Source organism: Propithecus coquereli, unplaced genomic scaffold (assembly GCF_000956105.1).
Source record: "Propithecus coquereli isolate 6110/MARCELLA unplaced genomic scaffold, Pcoq_1.0 Scaffold241, whole genome shotgun sequence".
Lineage (NCBI taxonomy): Eukaryota > Metazoa > Chordata > Mammalia > Primates > Indriidae > Propithecus > Propithecus coquereli.
The window spans coordinates 3,396,705-3,413,195 of NW_012147964.1; the positions used below are offsets into that span (position 1 = coordinate 3,396,705).

Consider the following 16,491-nt stretch of genomic DNA (forward strand, 5'->3'; position numbering starts at 1 on the left):
AGCCTATTGCACATATGGAAATAAATGCCTATTGAAAGACTGTACATATATACACACACGCCCTGTGTGGGGACTTTTCCCATTTATCCAAACTCACAGGCTCACATCCACTTGATCTCTAGAAAGTGAAGCGTTGTCTCCCCACATTCGAAATAGCAACAGTGTCTATTGGCCTCTGAATGTACCCGATAATATTGATTCACAATGTATAATGCTTAAATTCACAAAGTTACAAAGTTGATTTGACAATTCATACTTTCAATATTTTACACAGCTTTGAGTAAATGAAAAATAGAAATTGACATTTGTTAGTACACAATTTATTTGAAAACACAGTTAATAGGCTATTTCTCATAAACATTGTAGACATTTACATAGTATACAACTTATTTGAAAACACAGTTAACATGGTATTTCTTAAAAACAGAAGCTTTTGTTTTAATCACACATAGTCAAACATAATAATTGAACACATACTGAGAGATTGTATACAGCTCTGGATAGCAGAAAAACCCACACCATATGCCCAATATGTCAGTAATGTGTTTATTTATCTAATGGAATACTGGGGTCAAGGTAGTCTCTCAATGATACCGTAGGGAAACAATCCCATGTGTTTTTATGGCTGCACCATTATGTCTGTCATGGTGGAATCAGGAACACAGAAGCATAAGTATTAAGAGAATGAGGTATTCACCATACAAACTAGACTTTACATGCATACGGTAACGCTAGAGTAAAGGGGAGTCAGAACATCAGATAAGATCAACCACCATGGCATCCTGACTCAGTGGCTTGGTGGACAATGTAGGGCTTACAGGAAAATCCAAACTGTGGATGTCCGACCATGCACTGTGGTGCATCCATGATGGGAAATCTGGTGGAGATGTCTGTGGAAGCCTACACCTCTGAAAAAATGGAAGTCAAGCAGTTGATGTGTGTAAGCTAGACCCTGGTTTCCACAGTCCCTATGCATCCATCTATCCTCCTGTATGGTGGTGGCTCCATGAACTGAATAATTGCTTCTTCCAAATCTCACACAAGTTGGGATATTATGGAATTCTAACATGGAACCATATAGATAAGGCATCCTGGGAATTGTACTTCCTAGTCTTACCTATGTTGTTATAACACAATCCAGCAGAACCATCTCCTCCTCTAGATTTCACTACCATAGAACAGATCTCTCTTCGTAATTCGAACCTATTACCCAGTTTCCAGCCAGAAGCAGGACAAAGAGCAAACAGAAACAGATGAAAATAATAGTTCATAGGAGACTATACTCTTTTAAGACTTTTGCATACTCACAAATTTCTACCAACTATTTATTAGCCAGCCAGCAAAATGGAAGAAGGATCCTCTGACCAAAAAATTTAAGTCACTGAGAATATATACTTTATGTAAATAAAAAGTTTTAACATTAAAAATTGTTAGATTTCTAGTAAAATAGAAAGGTGGAGTATAAGTAATGGGTAAGTGATATCCAGTTTGGAACACACAGGGCCCGTCAGAAAATGCCAACACATATCAATGTTTCATTTGTCTAATGGCCTCATACTTACAGAACAGCCAAAGAACTATGTAAAAATTAAACGTAATGCAAATTAAAAATACACTTCAAATCACCCATGGGTGCAACACACTTCTAAATGGAAAGAGAAAAATTATTAACTGAATTCTTAAAGAAAAACATTATTATCAAAATTTATGTACTATAGATGAAAGAGTACTTAGAGAATTCTCACCTCAATCTTTATCTGCAAGAGAACTGGAAATTCATTTGCTAGGGGTCTACTTTTAGTATGTGTTACTGATCAAGGCCATACTATATTTGTAACATTTATAAGATTTCTCCTCTGGTGTGAATTATCTGAATCATTATACGTGAATTAATTTGCATAGGATTTCCCACACTACTTCGATTTATAGAGTTTCTTTCTAGTGTGATTTCTCACATGACCTTGAAAGGATTTGGGACAATTGAAAGCTTTCCCACATTTTTCACATTTACAGGGCTTCTCTGCAGTCTGTATTCTTACATTTTTGGAAGAATGAGGCCCAACTGAAGGCTTTCCCACACTGTTCACAGCTATAGGTTTCTCTCCAGTGTGCTTTCTCACATGTTTGTGTAAGGATGAGAACCAACCAAATGTTTTCCCACATTTTTCACATTTATAGACATTGTCTCCGGTCTGCTTTCCTACATTTTTGGAAGCATGAGGCCCAACTGAAGGCCTTCCCACACTGTTTACATTTGTAGGTTTCTTCCCAGTGTGCATTCTCACATGCTTGTGTAAGGATGAAGGCCAACCAAATGCTTTCCCACATTTTTCACATTTATAGGGTTTCTCTCCATTGTGAATTCTCACATGTCTTTGAAAGGATGTAAGCCAACAGTAGGCTTTCCCACACTGCTTGCATTCATAGGGGCTCTCTCCAGTGTGCATTATCATATGGACTCTAAAGGACTTTTGGCAACTGAAGGCTTTCCCACATGGCTTACACTCATAGGGCTTCCCTCCACTGTGCATCATCACATGTGATCGAAAAGATTTGGGGCAACTGAAGGCTTTCCCGCACTGCTTACATTCATAGGGTTTCTCTCCAGTGTGAATCCTTATATGTTCAGTGAGAGAATAGGAACGAAGAAATGTTTTCCCACAAAATTTACATGCATAGGGTTTCTCTCCACTGTGAGTTTTCACGTGAATCCATAGGTATGAAGGACGACCGAAGGCTTTCCCACATTCCTCACATCGATATAGTTTTTGTCCACTGTGACTTCTTTTGTGTCTCATAAGGGATGAAGAATGAGTAAAGACATTTCCACACTGACTGCATTCATACCGCTTTACTCCGATAGGACGTTTCTTGCGCAGCTTAAGATTTGGAATCTTGCTGAAGGTTCTGCCATGCTCATTATCTTTACTGTTTTTACATGGTCTCGCCACCATTTCAATTCTGCAAAAAATAGGAAGCACATTATTAATAGTTTATGTCTTAATAATTTCTTAATATTTACTAATGAGTATTAAGATTACATTTTTATCATTTTCTATGTAAGGTTTTCTGTCTTATTTGAATTAATTCAAAGTAGAATAAACTATATGCTATAGAATAAGTTTCAACTATAGCCTATTACTACAACAATAGTAATATATGGGGTTCCCTGGTAATTGTTTCCAACTGAATTATCTTTCAAACACTTCGTGTATAAGTCATATAAAGAAAAAGAGTGTTGGGGGGAATTCTCTGTGAATAAATAAATTTGGAGCAAGGGTTATGAGGGTTTTGAAAAATTTCATGAAATACTATGATTCTGTAGTGGGATACTACTTTTCATTTTAAGTGCAACTCACCTCAAGTGTCTCCCCTGGTTTTTGCGCTTATCTTTAATGCTATGGTCTTCCCAATTTTTTCCTAAAAGGGAGGCCCAGGTATCATTTCTTTTGAACCTTGCTATTTTCTGTTCAATGGATAATTTTTCTCCAAAAATATCCTGCTGAGAAATGGACCCATTGGTTTTAAGTTGAGTCTCATTATCTGAAACAAAAAAGTGAACAAATCTTATTAGAAGTCACCTGTGAGCAAATAAATACATTCGGGAATTTAGCTGTTTTATTACTTCATTATAAACAGGCACAAGAGGTCAAAATGGTAGGCAATTTAAAATGCACAAAAAAACACAAGGCTGTGAACAATAAGTCTCTCTGTGCTCCCCAAATGACCCATGAATATGTACCCACACTAATGACACTAAAGGAACCTAAGTCTTTTAAACAAGACAGAAAGAAAACATAGATTAATATGTATATTTTTATTATCACAGAGAAACTGTTAAATTATAGGTCCAATACAACAATGATTATAACTGTCCTATTAACCAATGTATTCCCCTACTACACTCCAAATCTAAGAATTGGATCAATGAGCAAGAAATACTTATTCTTTAAATAACTAAGTGAAGACATTATGCCATCCTTACCCACTGAGGCCAGGTTCTTGAAGGTTTCCAGCATCACATCTCTGTAGAGTTTTCTCTGAACAGGACTCAGCAAGTCCCACTCCTCCCCTGTGAAGTCCACGGCCACATCTTCAAAGTCCACTGAGTCCTAAAATAAGCCACGTATGTGTGCAGGAGTATGGATGAAGCTCCCAGCACCGGGCAAGTGGACTCAATTCATAGGAAGTTCACACAAGATCTTATGGTCTCCCAACATCTACTTATGACTCACTTGAAAGACCTCTTCCTTTCTGTCCACAGTGACTTGTACACATCACCAGTTAGAGTGGGGAGTAAAATAGGCTTAACTAAAATAATTTAGCCAGTCACCAAACAAATACAAACAGATAATAATAGCAAGTCCAGATGGGAAGGGCTACTAGCATCCAGAGTTGTTAAAATATATTACCTAAAATGCCCAGTTTTGAATAAAAAATGACAAGACACACAAAGAAACAGGAAAATATACTCCTTACATCAGAAAAAAAAAAAATCAGGCAATAGAAACTGCTCGTGAGAGCAAATAGATGTCAGATTTAAAGAAAAAGCCTTCAAAGTAACCATAATAATGTTAAAAAACCTAAAAATCCATAATTAAAGAAGTAAACGAAGGTATGATGACCATGTTGCATCAAATAAGAATACCAATAAAGAGATAGAATTATATATTTTTAAAAAGAACCAAGTAAAAATTCTGGAGTTGAAAAACACAACCGAAATGAAAAAGTCACTAGAGAGGCTCAACAGTAGATTTGAACCAGGGGAAGACAGAACTACAAGTTGTATTATTCCACACATATGAAATGTCCAGAATAAGGAAATCTATAGAAAAAGAATGTACATTAGTAGTTATTTGTAGCTGGGAGGGGCAGGAGGGGTGATAGTTAAAGGGTACAAAGTTTTTTTTGAAGTGATGAAAATGTTCTAAAATTGACTGTGGAGATGGTTGTATAAATCTGGGAATAAACTGAAGCCATTGAATTATGCACTTTAAATTGATGAATTGTATGGTATGTGAATTATATCTCAATAAAGCTGTGTTGTTAAAAGCTAACACATAATAAATAAATCTATTGAAGGATATAAAAGAATTGTAACTTTTAGAAAAATATTTAACTTTATCGGATAATATAAAAGCAGAAAGAAATAAACAGAAAGAATTCAATGACACTAAGATGGCAGCTCCCCCAAAAGAGACCTGTAGGCATTATAAAATTGCATTAAATCCCCAAACCTGTCTTTCTATGACATCATAAAAACTATTTTTTCCAAACTTAATAGGAAAAACTAACGTCAAAAAAAAAATGCAGCAAGGAATTTAAAACTGTGAAAGTCCAGACAAGAGGGTATTAGCAGAGGGGCAAACAAATAGGTTAATGGAAAAGTAAAGGGTCCTGGATAGAGCCTTGCATATGGAAATCTGAATAATGACGCAGCAGGATTTTCAGAATGATGTATACTTTACTACAACAGGGAAGGGAGAAATTGGTATCTAACTGCAAAAAATGCATTGAATTCCCACTTATTCCATGGATAAGAACCAATTTATTGTAAATTTAAATACAAAAGACAAAACTAGAACACTTTCAGAAGCTACAGGCAAATATCTTTACAACATAAGAATAGGGAGAGTTTTCTTATATAAGAAAAAAAGTTTTAGCTATAAAGGAAGAGATTGACAAATTAAATCTTATTAAAAAGTAAGGGAACAAAAAGATAAACCAGAAACTTAGAGAAAGATATTTCATCTATATATATATATTTATTTATATATATAGATTAATGTGTAGACTAAAATTAAATGATCAGACAAATGAATTTCAAAAAATGGGAAAATGACCCAAACATATCTCACAAAAGATGAAAGACCATATATGAAAAAAGCCAACCTCACTGGTAACGAACAAATAGCAACATCTCAAGTAGATCCCATTACAAACCAATAAAAAGGGAAAAAATTAGTAAATCAGATAATCCCATGTTGGTGACCCTATTGAACAAATAAGCAGTTATGCTCAGGTGTTTGACCAATCAACTAGTACACTCTATTGGAGCTTCCTAGTAAATTTGGACTTAGCCATGATCTAGAACCCAGCAACTTTTCTCCAATAGGTGGAGAGTTTACTGTGCATTTGTAATTGCAATTGGAGACTGAAACCAGAATCACAGAAGCAGCATTTTTCACAAGAGGAAAAAATAAATAAAACTTGAAAAACCCAAGTGTCATACACATTGGAAGAGTGAACGGGGTGGCCTGCAGCCTCAGAAACCAGCATGTGCAAAGAATTCTCAGAATATTCACTCATTGAAAGCTCTAAAGAGGCAAAACTAAACAGAACTCTGCTTAGAAAAAATAGTAGACGGTCAAGGTATGAACAATAAGCAAAGAATCAAACAGTTGTCACCGATGTGGCAAGATGGCGGTGAGTGCAGGGAGAGGCACCTCTGGCGGAGACCCTACCAACTACCCAAGGCCATTTGTGAATCTTAACGAACAGTCCACATATGTTCTTGTAGTTATTACTTTTTTTAAAGCTCCCGTGAAACATTTAATGCCTTCTTTTGTGACTATGATATATTTCACATAAAAATGTAAAGCATCAATTAAGGTTGAAAAAATATACTTTTTATGTGTTTGTTGCACCATGTAATGTGACTATGTCGGCTTTTATTCACAGCCTGTGTAGCAAAAGACTGGAAACAGGCCAAGTGTCTAATAGAATCGGTTACGTAAATTCATCATAAGCACCTTTATGAAAATCTATACCAGCAGGTATCGATATGAAAAGATCTGCAGGAGTTACCAAGAGAACAAATAAGCACAGTGTACTGTGAAAGTTACCTTTCCTTTTGTTGGGGGATTTCCATGCCAGTTCTGCTTAAAACTGCAAAGCAGCTAAGTAGAGCAAGTAAGTAAAATATGCACCAGCTAGCTGAAACCACAAAACAATTAAGCAGAGTTATAAGCCTGTCATGACTGTACTGCTTGTTGTAAACCTATCATAACTATACTGTTGGTTATAAGCCTATCATAACTGTACTGCATGTAAAAACTGCTATTAATTGGCTAACTTTTAATCCTTTTAGTAATTGGTTAACTTTTATGCTTGTGTGTGTTACTGGATAAGACTAACCCCCCCAAAAAAGTATAAAACCCGACAAAAACCAGGAAGAAGTGCTCAGAATCTAGAGGCTTGTCCTCTCTGGGCGGCCGGCAATAAACTTGCTGATTCTCCAACTCTCTGCATGCCACTCGGTTATGCCCCTGGGACCCGTCACTGTAACACTTGCCATAACACTTTAACAAAGGGGTGAAAGAAATGGCTAGTTTTTATATAAAGAAACACTAACATAATGTGCAAGAAACAATTAAAACTGGTTGTCCGAGGTGGCTGAGGCAAGAACACCGCAGCAGATCAGGCTGTGCTGGTCTAAGTTAAACTTAAAACACTTTATGGATTTTTTAAACTTTCCATGTATTACTTACTTTAAATCAAGAGAAATTTACATAAATCATATTTTGCTTTTTAATGGTTTTTATTTTTATTTGGAAGCCACTTTTCTACATAGCAAACCATTTTTTTTTTTTTTTTTGAGACAGAGTCTCACTGTGTTGCCCGGGCTAGAGTGCCGTGGCATCAGGCTAGCTCACAGCAACCTCAAACTCCTGGGCTCAAGCGATCCTCCTGCCTCAGCCTCCCGAGTAGCTGGGACTACAGGCATGCGCCACCATGCCCGGCTAATTTTTTCTATATATTTTTAGTTGTCCAGCTAATTTATTTCTCTATTTTTAGTAGAGACAGGGTCTCGCTCTTGCTCAGGCTGGTCATATAGCAAACCATTTTAAGATTGAATTCTGTAAACACTAAAGTTTATAAAAGTACAAACCATAAGAAATGAAATATTTTCAAATCTCTTGATGACTAAAATGACAAGTGACATCATAGTTTGTATTTCTACTCTATCTCTGAGGAGTATTTTCAGAAATGAGTAACATATTAATTAATGCCTCAGGAGTCTGGGCATACCCCATTAAAGAAACTCCAATTTTCAAGGCTTTACATAACCTAAAAGGATATATATCTTCATGTCAGCCAAAATAGGAATTGTCTTAGGAATAGTACAGCCTTTTAAATCTCAAAACTCTCTAGGGACTATTACTGATGTAAAAACATGAAAAATGAACCTGAGAATTTAAATACACCCTATCATATGTCAAGGTTCTCTTGAGTAAAAGGAAAAATAATTCCAGAATTATCATCCTACATTTTATCTCTCAATCCACTTAGATTTTCACCCACAAAAATAAAAATCTTACACATTTAAACAAGCAGATAAAATTACCAAGTGCTTAGGGAAACTGGAGTTAGTTGGCAGCAATATTTGACACAGGAATGAAAAGGGAAGAAAATAAACATTTCCATCAGCTCAGACGAAGCAACCAGCTTCACCCACAGTTTGCAAGAAAAACCCACATTCAGAAGCTGAAACACACTCCCAACATTGGGATCCAGACTCTCGCTGCAAAAATATAACTCCTAGAGCGGGTCAGTCCCCAGCGATGGAGGGTAGGGGGACCTGAGCAGCCACAGGAAGGAACTCAGGGAACTCTCCCCTCCTCACTATGTGGAAACACTCCGTGCCCCAGGACTTCAATCTCCACTAAGGAGGAAACTCTCAGCTGCACTCAGTTTAAGTTCTGATCCCAAAAAACTCAAATTCATCCCTTTTTCCAGAAGCCAGAACCCAAAGGAGTCTTTCTCTCAGTCTGACCTTGATAGACTGTCTCAGTTTGCACAATCACACTCAGACCCCACCAACGCTGTAGATGCCAAACCAAACCTACTGGCAGGAAAAAACCCAAGACAATGGCAATTATGACCTCAGAAAGGGCATCACGCCCCACCCACATCTGCCTGTGGGTCCCCAACTTCCCAACGCTCTACAGCTTTTCCTGGTGTAACCAGCTGCTTCTGCAGAGGGTGTGAGAGGCTGGGACACCTGCAAGGGGAGGCTCCCCAGGAAGAACCAACTTCATATTCCCGCCTTTGGAAGCTCCCCATTGGCCTTACCTTGGAGTCACTGGCCCCAGACTCAGGCTATTCACTCATGTCGGACCCCCATGGATATGTTAAACGAGACAAACTCAGTGTCTGAAGAATCCAGCAAATCACTCAAACCCAGCGTTTGTCGGAAGAGAAGAATGAAACGAGCGAAGAAAATTTGAGTACTTTTTATAGTTCAAGAAAGAAACCCACAAGTAGCTATTCCTTTCAGAAAATAAAGCGGTCACTGAATTATTTTTGTGATAACAAAATGCTTTGTAAACAATCAGATTTCAAGACTTCTAGGTGGTGCAAGTTTCAGGACATAGCATTTTTGCATTCATCCCTGAAGTTCAGATAACAAAAGAAAACAGAATTATCCATTGTCACAAATGCTCCACCCTGCAAAAGGTGAATAACTGATAGTTCAGTGAGTTGTTGTAATTCACCAATTGATACACCAAATATGTTTTTTTCTTGTAGAAATGCATTGAGTTTGGGGGCGTCATAACGGAAGAGAGATTTATTCTATTTCTCCGAGATTCCTTTCCCCGGGAGCATTTTCAAGGCTAAGCCCTGGAATCCAACTTGTCATCACGAAACAGAAAACAACAGATGTGAGAAACTTAAGGACACGGGCAAAAAGGACAACAGGAGAATTTAAAAAAAGAAAAAAGACACAGAAGTATTTTTAACAAATGGAATGTAAGACTAGAACTTTATTTTCTCTGAAATTCACCTCTAAGTTGCCTCTTTGGAAATAGTGTATCTTTCGAGCTCTAGTCATTATATACATGTTATATTTACTGGAAAAAAAAAAAAACATCCGAGGCTGAGTCACCAAATAAATCTTCTGAAGGGGACAAAGCAAGGGAGGGGCAGGGCTGAGCGGGACAGACTCCAGGGTCAGGTCCGGCCACCCTGCACCTGTTCCCGAAGCGCAGCCCGAGGGACGCTGGCTGTGTCCCCGCCGCGAGACCACGGTGCGTTTCGTTTTGCTCTGGGTTAGTTTTTCTCCCAGGCTGAGGGGCTGGAAGCATTTCAGTGTCCTGCCTCGGGACCAGCGTGCCGCCAGCCGACAACGTCTCCGCAAGAAAAGCGACGCCAGGGAAGGACTCTCCGCGCGGCCCCGGGACCAGACGGGGACAGAGCTGCACCCGGGGTCCCCAGTGCGCCCAGCCCGCAAGCTGTCCGCCCTCCCGGGGGGATGACCCGGGGCTGCTGTTCGCCGGACTCTCCAGACCCTAACCCAGACTCTGACCCAGACCCTGACTCCGACCCCGATCCTGACCCGGTCCCTTCCCCGGCCTGTCTCCCGGCCCCGCGCGCTCACCATGTCCCGGCCCCGCTCCTGGGCTCTCCCAGGCGGGCTCCCTTCGGTGAACGCTCCGGGGACTGGGACGTCTGCAGCCTGCTGGGCGAGGGAAGAACGTGCGCAGCCTGAAGGACAGCGACACCCCGCCCCCAGGCTCCGATTGGACAATGCTCCGGAAACGCTCCACCCCCGGCACGCTATTGGATAGTGCTCCAGGCTTCGGCGGTGCCTCTGATTGGACAGCACTCTGGGCACTGCCCCTGGGCCCCTGATTGGACGTATTCAACTCCTCCCCACGCGCCCCGCCCTTTGGAGACTACACTAGCCCCGCCCCAGATCCCCTGATTGGACAGTTCTCAGGCCCCACCCCAGCTCCCCTGACTGGACTGTTCTCAGGCCCCGCCCCAGCTCCCCTGATTGGACAGGTCTCAGATCCCCCCCAAACCCCCCCGAATGGAACCGTCCCAAGCCCCCCCCGCCCCAGCTCCCCTGACTGGACAGGTCTCAGGCCCCGCCCCAGCTGGCATGATTGGACTGCTCTCAGGGCCAGCCCATCCGCAGTGGTCTCTTTCCTGAAATGAAAAAGTAGTACTTACCTAGAGGCAAATCGGGGTCCTTCCGGGTATCCCAGCTACAAGAACAAGCAGCTTTCTCTGTCCTCAGTCCGTTGCCAGAATGCATTCCGCTGGAGGAGGTCGTCTCTCTCCTTGCCAGTAGCCAGCCACCTGGCGAGACCCTTGGGATCAAGTGAGTGATCAAAGCAAGCTTTTGCATCTCCTTACTGGGGCCAGCACAGTTGCCTGAACTTCCTCCCCCCAGAGGATGCCCTGGCCAACTACTAGCCTCATCTGAACGTTTGTGCAAATTCCTGAAGCCATCACCTGTGGTCTAGCCATCTGGTCCTCACGGTGGCAGCAACTCCTTATCCTAGGTCAACACTTTGAGGTAAAGAACTCTAGACATACCTTGCTTCAGTTATCCCAACATAAATCAACGTCACTCCTATCTCTGTACCTACTAAAGCTCAACTCGAGAGGCTCAGTTCAATGTGCAGGCAGATAAAATGGCTAGAGTTTCTGAGATGCATACCAACATATAATAGAGGGAGCATAGTCCCTGGGGTCTGTCCCTAAGGCCGATGGCAAATAGAATTTATAGTGTCCCTGTCCACTTCTGCAGAGTCTGTCCCCTATACCCTGATCACGATAGACACTTAAATGAGCATATTACTGACCCATCCCACAAGACATGGCACTGAAGCCACAATACAAGGCTTCACCAAGACACTCCTTACTCCTTGGGGCTCCAGATGTTACTAACAGTGACCAAGGCACTCAACTCATTTCTGAAACTACACAACACTGGGCTTCTTTTTTTATTTTTTAGACAGGGTCTCTGTTTCCTAGACTGGAGTGCAGTGGTGTCATCGTAGTTCACTGCAGCCTCCAACCCCTGGGCTCAAACAATCCTCCTGCCTCAGCCTCCTGAGTAGCTAGGACAACAGGCTTGTGCCACCATGCTCAGCTAATTTTTCTAATTTTTGTAGAGATGGGGTCTCGCTGTGTTGCTGAGGCTGGTCTCAAACTCCTGAGCTCAAGTGATCCTCCCACCTCAGCCTCCCAGAGTGCTGGGATTTCAGGCATGAGCCACCACACCTGGCCTGGTTCATTATTTTGATCACAGGATGGCTTTGTGGATATATATGTGTGTCACAACTTACCAAATTATATACCCTATATATGTGCATTTTATTGTGTTTTAGTTATTACTCAATAAACCAAAAAAGTTAGCTTGGTCCCAACCTTTCTATTTCATTCAATAACAAACTCACTTTAAAAATTATGAAACTTTTTATTTTTTAGTATATATTGGCAGAATGTAATAATGCAATAACTACATGCCTCTTGAAGGTTAAATGCAACTAATTTGTAACTCCCAGCCTACTAGGCCTTTATATTTCCTTACACAAAGACTAGGGAACACATAGAGACACAGAAACACCACAGCCATGCAGTGAGACACACAAACACTTTTTCTGGACACAGGGACCACTGACACATGAAACCTCCCAGACATACCAATGTGGCCTCACAGAATCACCCAGACTTTGTCACTAGAAAAAACAAGTAGACACACCCAGACACGAATCACAGACACACCCTAAGGTATGCTGGTTCCAGAGGCAGTAACGGGCTCTCCCACAGACACACATAGCCCGGGCCCTCTGCACGCCTTGACCCCAGTTTTGTTTTGCTCCTTAGGAATTACCACCATCCATGCAATGTGTATTTTACTCACATCCCTTGGTTTTTGTCTCTGAGAATGTTGGCTTTAAGGGAACAGGTATATTTTGTCTATTCTGTTCACTGCAGGACCCACGACATGACATGTTACACAGGAGAACATCAAGAAATACTTATTTAACGTTCAGGCTCAACACAAACACACGTTCAGAGATTTGTGCACAAATCTCATCATAGGGCCACATCCATCTGAACTTCAGAGAATTAATTTTCACGTCCATCCCTGGTGGCAGAAGGATATCCCCTGGCCCTTAAACGAAGGTGCTTGAGCCATCTTGGTGGGGAAAGAGCCACCAAGACAGGTGGCTCTTGGTGGCTTGGTGGGGTGAGCCTTCACTGTCCACATGAGAACCTGAGAACAAGGAACCTGAGTCCCTGAGTGCTGGGGCTCCACATGACAAGAGTTATGATGCTGTACCCCTCATGTTGCTCTGGAGTTCTTCCAAGAATGAGTTCCAGGTAGCTCAGGACATCACTGGTATCTCTTCCCTCGCTCAGCCACCATGTCCTCTTCTGCAGTCACCACTGACGCCACCATATCCGGGGCAGTCTCTTCTATTCGCCATTAAGGGTCCTTTGGACCGTCAGGGGCCTTTCCCGTCACACCTCACGGCTCAAGTACATCTGCAGTTATGAGACGATGGAGGCCTCTGGAGCACGCACCGTCTACGCTTAACAGACATGCAACATCCGGGACTCACCGCCCCGGAAACTGAGGCGAAGGAAGAGAAGGGCTTCCACAACTTCCGGTACCACTCTTGCTCTTGTCTCCTCAAGGTCTCCACTTCCGGTAAGTGCGCCTGCATACTTCAGCGAAGGTGGAAACTCCCCCAGGGCACAGCTCTTTTAGACGCGAGCCCGTGTTGCATCCAGGGAACAATCTGCCAGAACTGGGGTCCCGGAGCCTGAGGGGCTTCTCTTGGGAACTACCTTTCCCACAGGCCAATGGGCTGGGGCTCTGCGCGGTGGGGCGCCTCCCAGGAAGTGCGCATGCGCCGCGGTGAAGCCTTTGGTATCCGTAATACCTGCCCTGGAGCGTTGGGAGGAGGCAGATAAGGAGCTTGGGGGCTATGAAAATGTAAGTTAGCTGGAAAATGGAGAAAGATTGAGTATTGTTTGCTCTTTAATAAAACACTAAGGTGTGACACTTTTTTCTCTTCCCTAGCTAGTGCTGGAAGTCTACAGAAGTGGAAATGATACTTGTGAAAAGTTAAATAGGCTTTTGGGGCTTTGTGGATCATTAAAAGAAAAAGCTCCTCATTAGCATAGTGGGGAGTAAAAACAAAACAAAACAAAACGCTTCTACCTCTTTCTCCTGTAAAACACATTAAATTTTTTCCTGCTTTAGGATGTCAAAAATGTCTTCTTTTCTACTAAATTTCACTCAAATTGATCTTTATGTTCTGGAGCTCACCTTCAAACCACAAAAATGACCAAACATCCCCTTCTTCTCCCCAATATGACTGATTGCTGCTGATTTACCAATTAGTTTTCAACTCCGCTTAGCTTTTTCTGCCTTCTAGAGAGGAATATTTAGGATTCCCAGAGAAAATTATATTCATGATGTAAGAGCATCCAATCCAGACCAAAGCCTGAATTCCTTGAACTCTCACCAAAATCACCAAAGACAAGACCAAATCTGATAATAAATCCTTTAAAACACCCTCATGTAACCCACAGTTCATCATGTGTTCAAATTGCTTTAACTCAATACAGCCAATTTTCTTTGACTACCACTCTGATCCTGGTGGGAGTTTGGCCAAAGCGCACTGACAACACCATTATTTAGGCTCTTTATTATTTTTAACAATGAATAAAAATTCATTTCAAAGGCAAATGTAGGTATATAACAAGAAATAAAATTTACACAACAAAAAAAATACTTGTATACACCTGGTCATATTGATTTGGAATGTATAGTGCTTAAATTAACAAAATTACAAAGTTGATTTGAAATCCATAATTAATAATTCATTAAATGAAAAATAAAGATAGCATTTGTTACTGTTACAGGTTGAAATTTATATGTTGAAGCCCTCAGTACCTCAGTATGGGACCTTATTTGGAAATAGAATTTTTTCAGTTATAATTAGTTAAGATGAGGTCATCCTGAAGTTGGGTGGGGCCCAATATGAGTGACGTACATATAAAAAGAACACCATATGAAGACATAGACCAGTACACAGGGAGACTGCCAGGTGAAAATTAGAGTTATGCTGCTACAAGTCTCAGGGACTACCAGACGCTAGGTGAGGCCTGAAACAGATCCCTCCCTAGCATCTTCAGAGGGAACATGGGCCTGCCAACACCTTGTTTTTGGGCTTCTGGCTCCAGAACTGTGAAACAGAAAATTTTTCTTGTCCTAGCCCAGCCACTCTTTGTACTTTGTTATGGCAACCCTGGGAAACTAGTACAGTCAGTATACAACTGATTTGAAAACACAGTAAATAGGATATTTCTAAGAAATATCTCTAGAAGGTTTTCCTTGAAAAAAAAAAAGCACATTATTTTTAATGACACACAATCAAACAATAATTAAAACCACATCAAAGAACTGCATTCAGCTTCGAGTAACAGAAATTTCCCCAAATCTAATATATTAGGAAAGTATTTGTTATCACATAGGACTGGGTGAGCACACCTAAAAATGCAAAAGGGTAACAAAGTCCATGTGTTGTTTTCTTGTTTTGCTGCAACATTTTAGCCTTGTGGTGGAACCAGGATCACAGAGCCACTAGAAGTATTAGGAGAACAAGGTGTTCACTATACAAATTAGACATCATACAAATGTGTTAAGATATAGAGAAAAGGAGAATCAGAACATGAGACACTGCCAACCATGACAGTCTGAATCAGTGGTCAGGAGGTCATGTAGGGTTTGCCGGAAAATCCAAACTATGGGTGCCTGACCACACAGGTATACCCTTGATACCAAGCTCATGGAGATGTCTGTGGAAGATTACACCTCTGACAAAAAAGAAATCAAGCACTTAGTGTTTGTTTTGATGATACTCTTGATTGGCAGGGCCAAGAATCTGGAAAATAAGCTGAAGGCTGGTGTCCACAATGCCGCTATGCATCTATCTATCTCCATTTATTGTGGCCCCAAAAAACTCAGTAGTGACTTCTTCACATCTTTCTTATAAGTCTCATGCAAGTTAGGCTATTGGTAAATTTAAAGATGGAACCATAAAGGGAAGGGATTCTGGCAAATGCAGTTCCTAACGTTACCCACACTGACACATCACAGGCCAGCAGAACTATCTCCAACTGTAGATTTCATTGTCATATCACAGGTGTCTCTTAAGTCCGTGCCTATTGTCCACTTCACAATCGCAAGCAAGGACAAACAGTAAACGGGAAATGCTGAAAATAACAATTCACTTGAGACAATACTCTTTGAAGAATTTTGCATAATTACAAATTTCTGCTAACTACTTCTTAGGAGGAAAATGGAATTAAAAAAAATAAATTAAAAATAAATAAAATAAAGATTCTCCCAGTAAGAAAGGTTGAAAATATAATAGGTAAGTTATATCCAATATCTGCTACACTAAGTCAGTTAAAAAAAAAAAATCTCAACAAATACCAAAGTGTCTTTGTGCCAATAACTCCTTGCTTAGAGAACAATTTAAGAAACTAAGTAAAACTTAAACCTACTTGTGTATTTAAAATACATTTCAAATCATCCATGAGTCCAACAAACTGTAAACATAAAAGTTTTATTTACCAAATTGTAAGAGAAAAAAACTACCTGCCCACATATATGTAGTACAGCTAACAGTATTTAGAGAAATATTTTTCACCTGTTTATTTGTAAATAGA

General features: G+C 40.7%; 1 protein-coding gene across 1 annotated transcript; it reads right to left on the reverse strand.

The window, feature by feature from the left end:
- Nucleotides 1-1,913: 1,913 nt before the first annotated feature.
- Nucleotides 1,914-13,472, reverse strand: ZNF556 (zinc finger protein 556). Its single transcript, XM_012646143.1, has 4 exons — nt 13,368-13,472; nt 3,986-4,112; nt 3,360-3,543; nt 1,914-2,961 (listed from the first exon to the last, which is right to left on the reverse strand). Exons 1-4 carry the CDS (start codon nt 13,470-13,472, stop codon nt 1,914-1,916), a joined length of 1,464 nt encoding a protein of 487 aa, XP_012501597.1.
- Between the last annotated feature and the right edge of the window lie 3,019 nt (nt 13,473-16,491).

Bases quoted from the DNA above. Each gene is read 5' to 3' on its own strand.
- ZNF556 (XM_012646143.1), bottom strand. From the start codon at position 13,472: ATGCAGGCGCACTTACCGGAAGTGGAGACCTTGAGGAGACAAGAGCAA. The intron at 3,544-3,985 runs GTAAGGATGGCA...TTTTTGTTTCAG, and splicing joins CAAGAACCTGGCCTCAGTGG to ATAATGAGACTCAACTTAAA. The intron at 2,962-3,359 runs GTGAGTTGCACT...TATTTTTTGCAG, and splicing joins AACCAGGGGAGACACTTGAG to AATTGAAATGGTGGCGAGAC.